Source organism: Dipodomys merriami, unplaced genomic scaffold (genome assembly GCF_024711535.1).
Source record: "Dipodomys merriami isolate MVZ:Mamm:240054 unplaced genomic scaffold, mDipMer1.0.p SCAF_99, whole genome shotgun sequence".
NCBI classification, from domain to species: domain Eukaryota; kingdom Metazoa; phylum Chordata; class Mammalia; order Rodentia; family Heteromyidae; genus Dipodomys; species Dipodomys merriami.
The window spans coordinates 4822813-4839064 of NW_027206612.1; the positions used below are offsets into that span (position 1 = coordinate 4822813).

At 52.0% G+C, this 16252-nt stretch overlaps 1 protein-coding gene across 1 annotated transcript; it reads left to right on the plus strand.

The window, feature by feature from the left end:
- Positions 1-6636: 6636 nt before the first annotated feature.
- On the plus strand, positions 6637-16184 carry Alkal2 (ALK and LTK ligand 2). The gene is made up of 5 exons (XM_070014677.1): positions 6637-6895; positions 9403-9456; positions 9536-9616; positions 12250-12315; positions 15512-16184. Exons 1-4 carry the CDS (start codon positions 6637-6639, stop codon positions 12312-12314), a joined length of 459 nt encoding a protein of 152 aa, XP_069870778.1. The 3' UTR covers position 12315; positions 15512-16184.
- Positions 16185-16252: the final 68 nt, after the last annotated feature.

The window sequence follows — 16252 nt, forward strand, 5'->3', positions numbered from 1 at the left end:
TGTCTCTTGCAGAAATAACAGAATGCAGGTATTTTTCGTGTGGTTTCTGAGCACAGATGACTCTTACTTTTGTTCATATATTTTCATGGATAAGAAATACATTCTGTTCAAATGCTCTTCATACCACAGGGAGGACTTTTTTTTTTTTAGTATTGAGAATGAATGTGCACAGTGAAATTTATTCTTACTCTTGCCATTGAAAGATGCCAGGCTGAAGCTTCCAACAGGTAAAATATGCCAAAAAGGTTAAAAGTCCTCTCTTGCAGCCAGATTTTATTACTAAAACAGATAGAAGATCAAAGGTTGGACTTCCTGTAGGCTTCTCTCAGTGAAAGACAGTCTGCATCTTCTGAAATAAATTGAGCAAAAGTAAATCAGTCATACTATTAAGTATTCCAAGCCTTTGAACAAAACTTTGGCTCGTGGCTTTTCTGAACATATGCTGCACTGCAGTTTTAGAAACGCAAAAATGGTGCCAAAGAACGAGAAGCAGGTGAGGAGCCTGTATATCCTTGGGGACAGAACAGAAAGAATCAAGGCAAACTCTGTATCTGGTATCTATTACACATGTATTCTTACTTGTAAGAGATTCCATTATAAAATTTATATTAGGAATATGTCTTCTTAAAAGATTTATACAGTTTCTAATACATTAGTAAGATATTGCTAGTTTTTTGATAGTAAAAACAAAAGAATTGCTAAAAGTTTAATATTAAAGAATATTTCCTGATTAAACATAGTGATCTTTTATGAAAGGTGGTGATTATTTTTTCTAATAACTGTCAGATTGTTAGGTAATAACACAATGGTTGAATAAATATAACATGCATTTAAGACATGTTCATATGTTATACATTATATTTACATTTTATATATATATATGTATATATATATACATATATATATATATATATATATATATATATATATATTAGCCTTGAAAGGCAGATAATGCTAATCTAAAATTAGACGATACCTTCTAGGGACAAAAAATGTTGGAGCAGTACTTTTACTGATTCTAAAGTAAGATCTAACTTTCCCATCTCACGTCACAGATGTATAGTAGAAGTAAAGTAAATACAACTTTTCTAATCTTCTGTTTTCTTCCAGTGATACACTATAATTTTATCCAAAACAAAACCAAATGACCTCAAGTCTAGCAGTTCATTTTTTTGCCAGTAATCCTAGTGTATAGTTTGATGCTAATTTTCTCTCTTATCTGTTTGGATTTTTGGATTCTTGACTAGAGATGGTTGTCCACTTACTGGAGGAAGGAATTACATTACTAACAACGATGAATGGTTTACTTCTTCTTGCCTGAAAATAGATGGGGAAGCTAACTGTGATGAGTTCAAGTAAGTAAACTATTTTTATCTTTTCATTCTTCTGTTGTTTTCAGGCTGCTTCTTCTTCTTTTTTGTAACAGCATGATACAGTTTCAGATAGGGACAATGTCTCACTGCCTCATTTTAACAAAAAGAAAGTACTGTGTCACTAAGTATGTTTGTGTGGATTCGTGCACACTCCTCTGATCAACCCCACAAACAATGAGTTCAGCAGGTCAGATTGTGATCTGATGATCACAACACACACATCTGAAAACTGGAGAACTCCACCTAGTTCAATGAAAATGAAAATGGAAAATGAAAAGTTCAGTAAAGTTTAATAAATCAGCAAACCAGAACACTCCTTTAATTATGCTTTCTTAAGTCCGTAAAGTTGTTTATATACAGTAAGGGTTGCTTGGAGTCACGTTAGTAAGGAACTTCACAAAATAAATGGACAAACACACTAATTGTCTGGTGCTTGATTGCCAGACTCAAGAATCCACACCACACAAGCACAGTGTGCGTGTGTCTCTCGGGGTGGGCGTGGCGTGAGGGGGAGAGGAGTCTTTCAAGGAATCTGGTTCTCCCATTACAAACTGCAAAAGACAAAAGGGCCACATTCACCACTGCAGGCTTCCTCACTGGTAGAATGGGTGGTGATAGAGCCTCTGCATATTTTTTAGAAGTATGGCTTTTATTCTGTGAAGCACTATTTTTAAAGTGTCCAGGTAAGTTAATATGTGATTACACTACGGAAGGAAAAAAAAATCCAACTTGTAGTTTCTCAGGCTTCCCTTGCTGTGTAAACTAGCTGCACAGCCGGAGACTAGAGCTGCTCTGTGGACTCTGACCTGTGGCTGAGGAAATTGGGGGCAGTGGGCAGTGGCTGCTGCCCTTGCTAGAGGAACTTAAAAGTTCTCACACATGTGGAAGGAGGAAAAGGAAGAGAGTAAAAATGCTTCACTGTATTTGCCTAAGCTCTGTTTGACAGGTATTTTTACTTTTATCTGGGTGTATTTCAACAGAAATTTAATTTCAGTCACACTAAAAGCAAACAAAATAAAACGTCCCAAACCCTCATTGGGACTCAAATAATTTGATTTTAAAGAGAGCAACGATACACAAATACGTCTCCCAGAACCCCATCTTAGTACTTCCCATTTCTACCCTGCCTCCACTCTGCCAGACACTTCTCTGTTTAGGCCACACCTAGTGAAGGTAGGGAGATGGTGAGGAAGGAGAGACCTGGTGGTGGAGAGGGAGGGAAGGAGGAGGGAAGAAATGGGAGAGAGAGCAGAGGAGGGTTGGGACAGGCCAGGAGAGCTGGGAAGGGTTGGGACAGGCAAGGAGAGCTGGGAAGGGTTGGGACAGGCCAGGAGAGCTGGGGAGGGTTGGGACAGGTGGGAAGAGCTGGGGGGGGGGGGGGACAGGCCAGGAGAGCTGGGGAGGGTTGGGACAGGCCAGGAGAGCTGGGGGGGGGGGTTGGGTTAGGCCAGGAGAGCTGGGGGGGGACAGGCCAGGAGAGCTGGGGGGGACAGGCCAGGAGAGATGGGGGGGACAGGCCAGGAGAGCTGGGGGGGCCAGGCGGGGAGAGCTGGGGGGACAGGCCAGGAGAGCTGGGGGGGACAGGCAGGGAGAGCTGGGGGGGGAACAGGCCAGGAGAGCTGGGGAGGGTTGGGACAGGGGACAGGCGGGGAGAGCTGGGGAGGGTTGGGACAGGCCTGGAGATCTGGGGGGGGACAGGCCAGGAGAGCTGGGGGGGACAGACCAGGAGAGCTGGGGAGGGTTGGGACAGGCCAGGAGAGCTGGGGAGGGTTGGGACAGGCCTGGAGAGCTGGGGGGGGGGACAGGCCAGGAGAGCTGGGGGGGACAGACCAGGAGAGCTGGGGGGGACAGGCCAGGAGAGCTGGGGAGGGTTGGGACAGGCCAGGAGAGCTGGGGAGGGTTGGGACAGGCCAGGAGAGCTGGGGGAGGGTTAGGACAGGCCAGGAGAGCTGGGGGGGGGGACAGGCCAGGAGAGCTGGGGGGGGACAGACCAGGAGAGCTGGGGGGGGACAGGCCAGGAGAGCTGGGGGGGAGTTGGGACAGGTCAGGAGAGCTGGGGGGGGGTTGGGACAGGCCAGGAGAGCTGGGGGGGGGGACAGGCCAGGAGAGCTGGGAGGGGACAGGCCAGGAGAGCTGGGGGGGGGGTTGGGACAGGCCAGGAGAGCTGGGGGGGGTAACAAGCCAGGAGAGGTGTGGGGGGGACAGGCCAGGAGAGCTGGGGGGGGACAGGCCAGGAGAGCTGGGGAGGGTTGGGACAGGCTAGGAGAGCTGGGGGGGGACAGGCCAGGAGAGCTGGGGGGGACAGACCAGGAGAGCTGGGGAGGGTTGGGACAGGCCAGGAGAGCTGGGGAGGGTTGGGACAGGCCTGGAGAGCTGGGGGGGGACAGGCCAGGAGAGCTGGGGGGGACAGACCAGGAGAGCTGGGGGGGACAGGCCAGGAGAGCTGGGGAGGGTTGGGACAGGCCAGGAGAGCTGGGGAGGGTTGGGACAGGCCAGGAGAGCTGGGGGAGGGTTAGGACAGGCCAGGAGAGCTGGGGGGGGGACAGGCCAGGAGAGCTGGGGGGGGACAGACCAGGAGAGCTGGGGGGGGACAGGCCAGGAGAGCTGGGGGGGAGTTGGGACAGGTCAGGAGAGCTGGGGGGGGGGGACAGGCCAGGAGAGCTGGGAGGGGACAGGCCAGGAGAGCTGGGGGGGACAGACCAGGAGAGCTGGGGGGGGGTAACAAGCCAGGAGAGGTGTGGGGGGGACAGGCCAGGAGAGCTGGGGGGGACAGGCCAGGAGAGCTGGGGAGGGTTGGGACAGGCTAGGAGAGCTGGGGGGGGACAGGCCAGGAGAGCTGGGGAGGGTTGGGACAGGCCAGGAGAGCTGGGGGGGGGGGGACAGGCCAGGAGAGCTGGGGGGGACAAGCCAGGAGAGCTGGGGAGGGTTGGGACAGGCCAGGAGAGCTGGGGGGGGGACAGGCCAGGAGAGCTGGGGGGGACAAGCCAGGAGAGCTGGGGGGGGGACAGGCCAGGAGAGCTGTCAGGTGCCCAGGGCCCTGGCTCCCGGCGGGGAAGCGCGAAGCGCGGTGGGAATGGGACTGGTCCTGGGGGCCTCGCAGGGCCGCTGCCGGTTAAAGGCGGGCGCTGGGCGCCGGCCGCGGCGGAGCCGGCGCTGTGCTGGGAACAGCGTCTGGTCGAATGGCCGCCTGGGAAGGGGTCCAGCTCCTGCCCAGAAGGCACCACACCGGGGGAGGCGCGCCCGGGCTGGCGGTCCCTTCCACGGGAGCGAGACGCGGAGCCCTCCCAACACGCCGGGCCGCGTCCAGAGGACCGGAGACCCCGGAGACGGAGCCCCGGAGCCCGCGCCCCGGAGCGCACCCCGCGACCGTCGGGGCCGGGTAGGGCTGGAGTCGGGCCGGGGTCGGCCGGGATCCAGGTACGGGGCCGGGTCGGGCTGGGATCGGGCTGGGGTCGAGCCGGGGTCGGCCGGGATCCAGGTACGGGGCCGGGTCGGGCTGGGATCGGGCTGGGGTCGGGCCGGGATTGGCCGGGGTCGGCGGGGTCGGCGGGGTCGGCGGGGTCGGCGGGGTCGGCGGGGTCGGCCGGGCCCCGCTGCGCGCCCCGCGGACGGCGGCGCTGACTTCTGGAGCCGAGCGGATCCGCAGCTCCGTCTTCAGCGGCCGCGATCTGCGTTTGGACAAAACCGGCTCTCGTTCCCGGTGGAGGCGCTGTCACCGGTGTCAGGAGCCGGACGGCTGCGGGAGAGGGCCGGGCGGCGGGGAGGGCGCGCAGCGGGGCCGTGGAGGGGCGGCGGGGGTCGGGACCGTGGGTGGGTCGGGACCGTGGGTGGGTCGGGACCGTGGGTGGGTGGGTGGGATCGTGGAGGGGGTGGGACCGTGGGTGGGTCGGGACCGTGGGTGGGTCGGGACCGTGGGTGGGTGGGTGGGATCGTGGAGGGGGTGGGGCCGTGGGTGGGTGGGTGGGATCGTGGAGGGGGTGGGGCCGTGGAGGGGGTGGGACCGTGGGTGGGTGGGATCGTGGAGGGGGTGGGACCGTGGGTGGGTCGGGACCGTGGGTGGGTGGGATCGTGGAGGGGGTGGGACCGTGGGTGGGTGGGATCGTGGAGGGGGTGGGACCGTGGGTGGGTCGGGACCGTGGGTGGGTGGGTGGGATCGTGGAGGGGGTGGGGCCGTGGGTGGGTGGGTGGGATCGTGGAGGGGGTGGGACCGTGGGTGGGTCGGGACCGTGGGTGGGTGGGTGGGATCGTGGAGGGGGTGGGGCCGTGGGGGTCGGGACCGTGGGTGGGTGGGATCGTGGAGGGGGTGGGACCGTGGGTGGGTCGGGACCGTGGGTGGGTGGGTGGGATCGTGGAGGGGGTGGGACCGTGGGTGGGTCGGGACCGTGGGTGGGTGGGTGGGATCGTGGAGGGGGTGGGACCGTGGGTGGGTGGGATCGTGGAGGGGGTGGGGCCGTGGGTGGGTGGGTGGGATCGTGGAGGGGGTGGGACCGTGGGTGGGTGGGTGGGATCGTGGAGAGGGTGGGGCCGTGGGGGTCGGGACCGTGGGTGGGTGGGATCGTGGGGGGGGTGGGACCGTGGGTGGGTGGGTGGGATCGTGGGGGGGCGGCGGGGGTCCGGACCGTGGGTGGGTGGGATCGTGGGGGGGGTGGGACCGTGGGTGGGTGGGTGGGATCGTGGGGGGGCGGCGGGGGTCCGGACCGTGGGTGGGTGGGATCGTGGAGGGGGTGGGGCCGTGGGGGCGGCGGGGGGCGGGACCGCGGGGGGCGGGACCGCGGGGGGCGGGACCGCGGGGGGCGGCGGGCCGCGGGGCGGGGGAACGGGGGCGGGCGGGGGCTGGCGGAGATCCGCGCCCGCGGTTCTAATTAAAGCGCGCGGCGCCCGGGGACCCGCCTGACGTCGGCGGCCTCGGGGATAAGAGGCGCCCGCGGCCGGCGGACTCGTGCGATCCGCCCGGAGCGCCCGCCAGCCCGCGCGGCCCGAGGCGGAGGAGCGCGCTGCCCGGCGGCGGACCCGGCGCCGAGCCCCGGACGGCGGCGCGGGGCGGCGCGGGCGCAGGTGGCCGGCGGGCGGCGCGCGGCAGGTGCGGCCGGGCTCCCCGCGAGGGGACGGAAAGTTGTGCGGGCGCCGGTCCGCTCGGGGCCCCGTGCGGGACGCGGGGCGGGTGCGGCGCGGAGCGCGGAGCCGGGGCGGGCGCGCTTCCCCCGCGGGCCGCGCCGCCGCCGGCCCCGCCGGCCCCGACGGCCCGCCGCCCGCCCGCCGGACCATGCGCGCGCCCGGGCGCCCGCTGCTCCTGGGGCTGCTGCTGGTGCTGAGCGCGGCCGGCCCGCGCGGGGCGCGCGCGCAGCCCCGGGGCCCGGCCGACCGACGCTCCCTGCTGCGGCTGCTGGCGGAGCTGGTCCGGGAGCTGCAGACGCTCCACCTGGGCGAGGCCAAGCAGCTGCCGGGGCTCGGGCAGCCGGGCTTCGCCTTGGGCCGCAGGGAGGCGGCGGACTACGGGCCCGACCCCGAGGAGCAGAGAGTGGGTGAGTCCGGGCGGGGTGCGCCCCAGCGGCCGACGGGGGAGGGTCCACCGCGGGGGAGCGCCCGGGGACAGCGGCCAGGGTCCAGGGACAGCAGGTCAGGGTCCGGGGACAGCAGGTGAGAGTCCAGGGACAGTGGTCAGGGTCCGGGGACAGCGGCCAGGGCCCAGGGACAGCGGCCAGGGCCCGGGGACAGAGGTCAGGGCCCGGGGACAGAGGTCAGGGTCTGGGGACAGCGGCCAGGGCCCGGGGACAGCAGGTCAGGGCCCGGGGACAGAGGTTAGGGTCCGGGGACAGCGGTCAGGGTCTGGGGACAGAGGTTAGGGTCTGGGGACAGAGGTCAGGTTCCGGGGACAGAGGTTAGGGTCCGGGGACAGCGGTCAGGGTCTGGGGACAGAGGATAGGGTCTGGGGACAGAGGTCAAGGTCCGGGGACAGTGGTCAGGGTCTGGGGACAGAGGTCAGGGTCTGGGGACAGAGGTCAGGGTCCGGGGACAGAGGATAGGGTCTGGGGACAGTGGTCGGGGTCCGGGGACAGTGGTCAGGGTCTGGGGACAGTGGTCAGGGTCTGGGGACAGCGGTCAGGGTCTGGGGACAGTGGTCAGGGTCCGGGGACAGTGGTCAGGGTCTGGGGACAGAGGTCAGGGTCCGGGGACAGTGGTCAGGGTCCGGGGACAGTGGTCAGGGTCTGGGGACAGTGGTCGGGGTCCGGGGACAGCAGGTGAGAGTCCAGAGACAGAGGTCACGGTCCAGGGACAGCAGGTGAGTCCAGGGACAGTGGTCAGGGTCTGGGGACAGCGGTCAGAGTCTGGAGATAGTGGTCAGGGTCTGGGGACAGCGATCAGGGTCTAGGGACAGAGGTCAGGGTCTAGGGACAGAGGTCAGGGTCTGGGGACAGAGGTCAGGGTCCGGGGACAGCAGGTGAGGGCTGAAGTGCAGACCTGAAGGGAGCAGAATGCCCCACACTGTAGGCCAAGGGGCTGTGGCTGTCCTTGCCCAGGATCCTGGCAGTAGAACCCTCCAGATGCCTTACAAGAAGATTCGTATTTTCTTGCAAATAAAATTGCCTTTGAGAAACACATTTAAAAAATCAATTTTGATTGTTTGAAAAAGAATTTGTACTGGTTCTTCCCTCCCCTTTCCCGCCCTGTCTCCTTCCTCTCTTCCTTGCTCCCTTCTTTACTTCTTTCTGAAAAAGGACCTGGTAGTAACAGGAGGCTTTTGAGCCCCTTAAATAACCATTCCTAGTTTACACCTAAGACTTGGAGCTGTTGCCTAGGTTAGGAATTTCTGCACAAAACCGACATCTGCTATTTTGGAGATGGAAGTGTTCTCAGTACAGGGTTTGGTTGGGAAGGAAATGGTCCAAGCTCTCCCCTTGGTGGAGCCCTTCCCAGAGCAGCTGCCTATGGGGAATTTCCCAGAGAAGCATGCAAGCTTTTAATGCTTTCATGACACAATTAGGTCAAATATGATAAGGTCAATTCTGTGCGGACTGATTCAAGTGAAAAGTAAATGAAGACTGACATTGGGGCGAGGTCTCCACCCTGCATGTGGAAGACCCAAACACCAGTGTCCTTTTGAGAAGTGGGAAGGGAAGAATTATTTCTGGTAAAATAAAGTGTGACATCTTACATATAATCATAGAGAAGTTACTGGCCTCGTCTGGGGAATGGGAACTGACCACAAAAACTGTAATAAAAGCAAAAAGAAAGGCCTACATTTGGGGCTGGGAAGGTGGCTCAGTGGTAGAGCACTTGCCTTGGATGTATGAGGCCCTGGGTTCGATTCCTCAGCACCACATAAGCAGAAAAAAAAAGCCGGAAGTGGTACTATGGCTCAAGTGGTAGCGCGCTAGCCTTGAGCTAAAGAGCTGAGGGACAGCACCCAGACCCAGAGTTCAGGCTCCACGACCGCACCCCCCTCCCCCAAAAAAGAAAGGCCTGCACCAGAAAGCAAACCAGGAAAACTTTGCTGGGGACAGTTTCTAAAGAAGAGCAGCAGGAGTAAGAAAACGCCACTTGGGTTGTAAACCAGGCCAGTGGTCTATTCCCAATCATGCTTACCAGGCTTTATAGCAAATGGTTTGAAAAGCATTTTGTCCTTTTTGCAACATATTTACCTTTAAGATAGAACTTTTGTAGCACTTCCTTTGAGTTTCTTTCCAGAACATTGAAATACCATGGAATTTGGTTCCCAAGCTCCTCAAAATGAAGTCTTAAGGTGATTCATTGGAAGCTATGCAAAGAATAAATCTTTCTTCACTTTGTAACTTTATGGTCTCTGACTCTATCATAGTCATAGAAAATAGCTATTGATATGTTACAAGTTGATACTATTGGAAAAGATATTCCCTAGTCTGGCTTTACATTGTATTTTATGTGAGTCAAGGCTTTTATCTAATTTGTAATTTTGTAATTGGCAGTGTAATTCCCAAAATTTTCTTCAATATTCACACAAAATCACATTTGATAATTACTTGATAAAGTGTAATGATCTCTCTCCCTGCAGAGATTGTTCCTAGAGATCTGAGGATGAAGGACAAGTTTCTGAAACACCTCACAGGTGCGTATTCTCTCACTCCTGATCCCAATCTGCTCCTTTGCTCCCAGAGCCTTCATGGCCATCTTCTTCTGTGTTCCAGGGCCTCTTTATTTCAGTCCGAAGTGCAGCAAACACTTCCACAGACTTTACCACAACACTCGAGACTGCACCATCCCTGCATGTAAGTCAATACCTAACTGACCGGCAGCCTTCCACACCCTTCCACACAGCAGACTCTGACATCTGAAATGCGTAAGGGCCATGTCCAACCCTGTCTGACTGAGCTATGAGCCAGGATGCTCAAGTACCTGAGCAAACAGCTAAATTCAACAGCAGTGGACACCACACTTGACCTGGAATGAGCGCTAATCTTTCCAGTCCATCTCCACTGCCCTGAATGGAGACTTTTTCTTTCCATCAGTAATAACAGCCTCATTACCCAGGAATTTTGCTATTTTAAAATTCTACTCTTTGGTTCAGGAACGTGAAGTTCCTGCTCCTATCCAAATCTTAACCAAAACTTTCTCTTCTCTGCTTTCTTTTCATTCTCTTTGACATACTTTGGTTGTTTGTCCATAGCACAGTATTTTATTTTGCCAAGTAATTCTGTATGCTCTTCATAAAATCATTTTCCCCCATAAAACCAGATGGCAACTTTCACTTCCTTTAAAGCTCAAAGAGAAAAGCCACGACACACCAGGCACCTGGCTGGCTGCTTTCAGATAACCCAGACATGAGCAGCCCAGGCAGCCCATCCTGCCTTCCAGAACGTCGCATTTTACATGGCATAGAAGTTTTTTCTCTGCTCAGGCAGCAGAGCCATTCTGAATGGCATCACCTTCATTATAGGGCTGCTTTTTTGTGGGGACACTGCCAGGATACACCGCATTATGACATCTTTTCAAACACAGGAGGCTCTCAGTGCAAGGGGCACACACTCCCTGCAGAGTTCAGTTCTCCGTTTTTGGAGCCCCGAGTTGGTCTCATCCTCTGGGCTTTGGTGTGAACCCTCTGTCCCAATTCCCTGAAGAAGCATCCTCTGTTGAAAATTACTAATTAGCTTCCTGAGGAAACAGAACCTTCTACTTGTTTAAATGTGAATGCATTTTGCTGACTAAGAACATAGATTTTTACATTTGAAAGTGAAGTTTGGGTCACTAGGTGTAATTCTTTAACTTGTGAATGAAGGACAGTTTAAATGCCGGAGTGCTGCCACTTGGGAGTCAGACTTGGGCTCTTGCCCCCTCTCTGCCAAGTCTTTGCAAGGCAGCCACCTCCTTTTCTGTAAGACTAGAGGGACAGCTGTAGTAGCGACTTGTGGCTACTTCTACATCTGCTGAGAACATAAGAAGCTCAGGATCTGGCACTGACCACTTCTGGGCCACTGTAGGCTATACAAAGGGAGATCCCTGAGATTCTAGAAAGGGGGAGCTGAAAGGGTGGGCCAGGAGAGCTTTGTAGAATGTAGGACCAGGTTTCTTCCTATCCCAAGGAACAAAATCTGCATTTAGGATCCCCAGGTGACTCAATGTATATACATTAGGGTGCACTGCTAGAGACCTGTGTGCCCAGAGAGATGGGGACCAGCTGTGATCTTTAGCGCTGTTACACATGGAAGCAGATCTGTTGATGAGACTAGTCCTTTAACTTAACACCCACTCACTTTCAGTACATACCATAGTGAGGAAGCTACCTTCCTGAGAGTGTGGAACAAGAACAATGAAGAAGTGGTCTATATGACCAGTTCTCTAGCCAAAGGGTATATATTATTAATATTTGGAAGGCATGTTCTTGGAACTCATAAGCTTCTTATCTAACGTATTGTACAGACTTATTGTCAGTTTACTCATTTTTATTCAGGTCTGAGTACAAACTTTTCCCTTTCTACTCCTGAGAAATAAAACTTTAGTAATTTATAATCAACTATAGCTTTCCACCGAACTTCATTTTGAAGAAATTTCCAGATATAGCCACTAGATTTCAAAATGTTTTCTGAGGAATGGGAAATTATACAAGGCATCAAGAACATCAGTGTGTGCTCAGAAGTCAGCTTGCTGCTTCTTTTCCAAGCCTAGTCCAAATGTCTGCAACGTTATTCTCTTTTTGTTTTGTTTTGTTTTTTTTTTTTTAGTTTGGGGCCAGCCTTCCTCCCCTTCTTCCTCTCGCCCTCCCTCCTTCCATGTTGGACCTAGGGCTTGAACTCAGGGCCTAGACACTTACCCTAACCTTCTGTTTTTGTTTTTTGCTTTTTTCCCTCAAGACTAGCTCTGTAGTTTGGGGTGGTTTTTTGAGACAAGATCTTGCCATGTAGGCTAGCCTCAAACCTGCAGCACTCTTGCTTTGTTGGCCTCCTGAAGACTAAGACTCCAGGCTTATCAGTGCACCCAGCTTTTACTTTTACCCAGCTCTTATTTTTGACTCACTGTACTTTGAAGACTAATGCAGAAGTCTTTGTGTCATATAGGTAGCTCAGATGTGGACTCAGTCTGTAGGTGAACTAAAAGTTAAAGATGTCATCATTCCCTGGAAAGAACTCTACTGTAATCATCTCCATGAGCCCGGCAGCCATGTGACGAAGGGTAGCTGTGAGTAAACCTCAGGTGCATTACTGGCTTTTTGCTTGTGATGCTAGCATACCTGAAGGACCACAGATGATTAAATCAGGACCCATGATTGCAGATGACAGAGTTCTGCATTGCTTTTGGGTCAGTGTAGGACATTATTTAATGCAGTTGATTTACTTGCAAAAACAGAGCCACTCTATATGTTGTTGCTTAGCAGCTGACAAGGGCCTGTGGTTTGTTTTCACTGTAGACTATAAAAGATGTGCCAGGCTTCTTACCCGGTTGGCTGTCAGTCCCATGTGCATGGAGGGATAAGGTAAGCTCCCAAATTGTCACGGTGGTGAGCCTGCTGGTCAGAACCCCACTCGGAATGTGAAAAAGCATTCATGGGAGTATAAAATGTGAATTATCTGGCCAATGTAGCCTTATTCTTAGCAAACCACAGTCAAAAAAGTCTCAAAGCTTTAGCTGTGAGCAAAAGGCGCCCCCTGCTGGTCACTCTCAGTGGCCAGGCAGTGTCCCTGCCTACACTTCCCACAGCTGACTGCAACTCTGAGAACCTGGAAAAGAAACACATTTAAAATCGTGCATATTTACCCCTAGGCTTTTCCATGTTGACTAGTACTCATAAATGAAGTCAAATGCTCCTCAGTTTGCAAGTTACCTCCTGATAAGCCCACCAGTTGAAATCGTGTTCCATTTAACTCACCTCCAGACATGGCTGGTTGGGGGCCAAGGTTAACAGCCACTGCCCATCACAAGAGAATTGTCCTGTTATCAACCCAGACAGGTCACAGCCAAATATTTTTGGCTGTATTGGGGTTTGAACTCAAGAGTTTGGAGCTTGCTAGACATATGCTCTACCACTTGAGGCATATCTTCAGCACCTTTGCTCTGGCTGTGTTATGTTTGAGAGAGGGCCTGAAGAAGATCCACCTGCTTATACTTCCTCTTGTAGCAGGGATGACAGGCCTAAGCTTTTTTCCTTGAGACTTGATTTTGAGATTTTTTTCTGCCCCAGTTGGCATGGAACTGTATCAGATCTCAGCCTCCTGAGAAGCTGGGAAGACAGGCATGTACCACTGCATCCAACTACTAGTTGAGATGGGGTCTTGTGAGTTTTTTCCTCCCAGGATTAGCTTTGAACTATGATTCTCCCTGATCTCTGTCTTTCAAATGGCTAAGGTTACAGGCATGAAGCAAAATGAGTCAAAATGAGCATCATCTTCACTGGACGGGAATAGCTTTTTCACGCTGACAAATTAAAAATCAAAACCTATTGTGGTCCATACAACCTTCCTCCACTGATTTAATAACATTTGATAAAGGTCTGGATTAGAGTAACACTAGTAGGCAAAAATATTTACATAGATTAGCCACCCTCTGTAAATGTTGCTATCAGTTTTACATAGTAGTGGCAGAAATGAGAGGGCATTTTCTAGTTTACCATTTTGCACTGGCCTGTTCAGGACAATATATGACAAGCAGCAGCAACTATCAACTGTGCAGCCAATAATGAACAGCAGACAGAATGCTTCATTTTCCTAATGCAAATGCTGCAGGACTCAGGCACTTTAGACAGCTTGGTAAAACTCTTTAATTGTGCCAGTCTGATACTCTCTGTTGTCAGTGTGTTAGGCACTGACAGGTGGGTGCATGCCACCACCAGTAAGATGTGCTTCCTGCCTGCAAATAGCAATTACCAGAAAACATTCCAGCTGCCCAGGAAAATAATGAAAGGGTTGTTTTTTTATTGCTCTGGTTCTGACTGTTTTATGCACTGATGCTGTGTGAATGAAGGCAGTGTACACACACTGAGATGGACAATGGAACTGGTTGGGGCCTCCCCATCAGCACTGAGTGCCATTAAATGACAGGAATCACACCAGGGTGAGGCAGTAGAAGGCTATAAAAAATAACTGGCTCTTTCTGCTGTAGGAAGCAAAGGTATTTTAATGTCAGTCAAAGCTGGAAAGTTCATGCTTTCCTTCTTACTCTGATGCTCTCCAATCTTTATGACATGCAAGGCTTTTCTCTCTGAAACAATGGAAAAATATATTCCTGTTTTCTTCCCAAGTTGATGTGCTAGGGAGATAAGAATGTCACTTTTTTCTAGTTGGGTCACCACTGTTCCAGAGGTAACCAGGGGCCTCTTTGAAAACAATTTCAAGTTGCTGAGAGGGGAAGCTCACCCACTAAGACCTTACTACCCTGTCTGCATGCCACGCTGCCTCCCTTCTGCTGACAGCTAACTGCTCCCACAGGGACTTGTAGTTGTTTCCTAAAGCCAGGTCATCATCAGGGACCTTGTCCTACAAGGGCTTGACCTGCCCTTGCAGCTATGCTTGCTGAATATAACCTGGGCACATCACAGGAAAGCAACAAGCGAAATGTACGGTGGGGGAACTGAAGAGTCACATGTTGGTCCTCTTCCACTTCCCAGGGGAATCTGAAGCACACTAGGCAGGCAGCTAAGGCTTGTGCACATAAGAGTCTACGTCAAGGCCACCCACTTGATGGTCACAGACGTCACAGGCTCATTCTGGCAAGGAAGTAGATAGTTTAAAACAGATAATTCTTGTCAGGTACAATAAGCTTATAAACCTGAGTTTTTGAAGATTAAATTACACTGCAATAGAAAACCTCTAACTTGCCAGCCACCCCAAGTCTCTCTGTACCCTTGTATACATGCTCTGTTGCTTAAATCCAAGCCATCCTCAGTTGCATTCAGGGCCCAGGGCCCATCATCTGTCCTAAGCCAGGATCAGATGCCTGTCCTAGTTCCAGCCCAAAGCCTCCTTCTTAAAGGCCCAACCGGAGGAGGTACTGCCTTTACAAGGTCCAAGAGGAGGTCCAGGAGCAAATTCATGGGTCTCTTCTCTGCAGCTGTTAGTAACCTCCATAGACCAAAGAGAAACTGTATGTTCTCTGAGAGCCATACACACATTACTGGCCTTACAGATTCAGTTAAAGGAAATTCTGAGCTCTGGGACTTTTTTTAAATGTGGTTTTGATTAGTAAGAACCGAAGTGTACCAGGCTTAGCCTACTGACTATATCCTAGTAAATGAAGTTATCCCTCATTTTAAAAATAAACAATACATAGTATTCTAACACGTAGTACTACAAACAATTAACATTGTCTTAAGTTAGTAGTTTTGCTTACTCTTGTGCGGAAGTGAAAGGCAGGCCAGCTCTTGCATAACTGCTGCAAAAATCCCCAATCACTGTGAATGGAATTCCTGGGGATTCCAACTGCACAGGCCAGCCTGAGTGCGATTCCTTAAACTTTCACACATGGGCATGATGGTTTTCATCCTGCTGGCACAGCAGGCACACAACCACACAACTAAGCTGTCCTCCAGAATAAATGAGACTGCCTTTCCTGGAACACGAAGAAACACACATGCATACTGAGATTCCTTGTTTATAAATGTGTTACGTTACACGGCTGCTGTTCACAGGTCCTCTAGAATTGAGTGGTTATATGAAAGCAAATGTACTTCTTTTCAGCTGCAAAGGAGCAACATGCCAGGAACCCTGCGAAGTGCCTTGGAAAACAACAGGGAACAGAACCATCTTCTCTACCATTCCCTGTGGACAGAGATTTATTTTTGCAGACAGACTTCCATAATTCCGTTGTTTTGTACGTTGACACTGTGCAAATATATATTCAGTAAATCAGTATACTTGACAATGATCCTTGTCAAACTATTAAAAAAACAAGAAAACACTACATTTGATGTGTTGTGTAGAAGAAAATACTTCCTTTTCCTGGTTAGGCAAATCAGAGTATTTCCTTAGAGACATAGGCAAAAATCTTAAAACTATATTTTCATATAGCATACAATATGATTTGATATTTTGTTATTACTTTTACAATTAAGCTCCCAGAGTATTAGTTGGAACTGCATAAAAATATAAAAGAACTTAAGCCAAAAAACTTCAACCATGTTTTGGAGGGAATAGAGTATAAATCTGAATACATCCAAGCTAATCCCATTTATCTTATGTAAGAATAATGTAAAATAGCATCCCAGCTACTGTGCAATATGTAAATAATGTAAATAAAAACAAGTAATAAATGAAATGTTTGTCATATGGAATCTTCAAAGTGATTTTAAACTCTTATCACTGGGAATTTGTGATTTGCACATCTACCAAGATTCATTGGCATGTCACAGAACTTAGGAGGTATAAATCAAACTTAAAAGTTCCTGTCTGCAGAAGAAAATTAGCAGCTTTGAGGTTTTT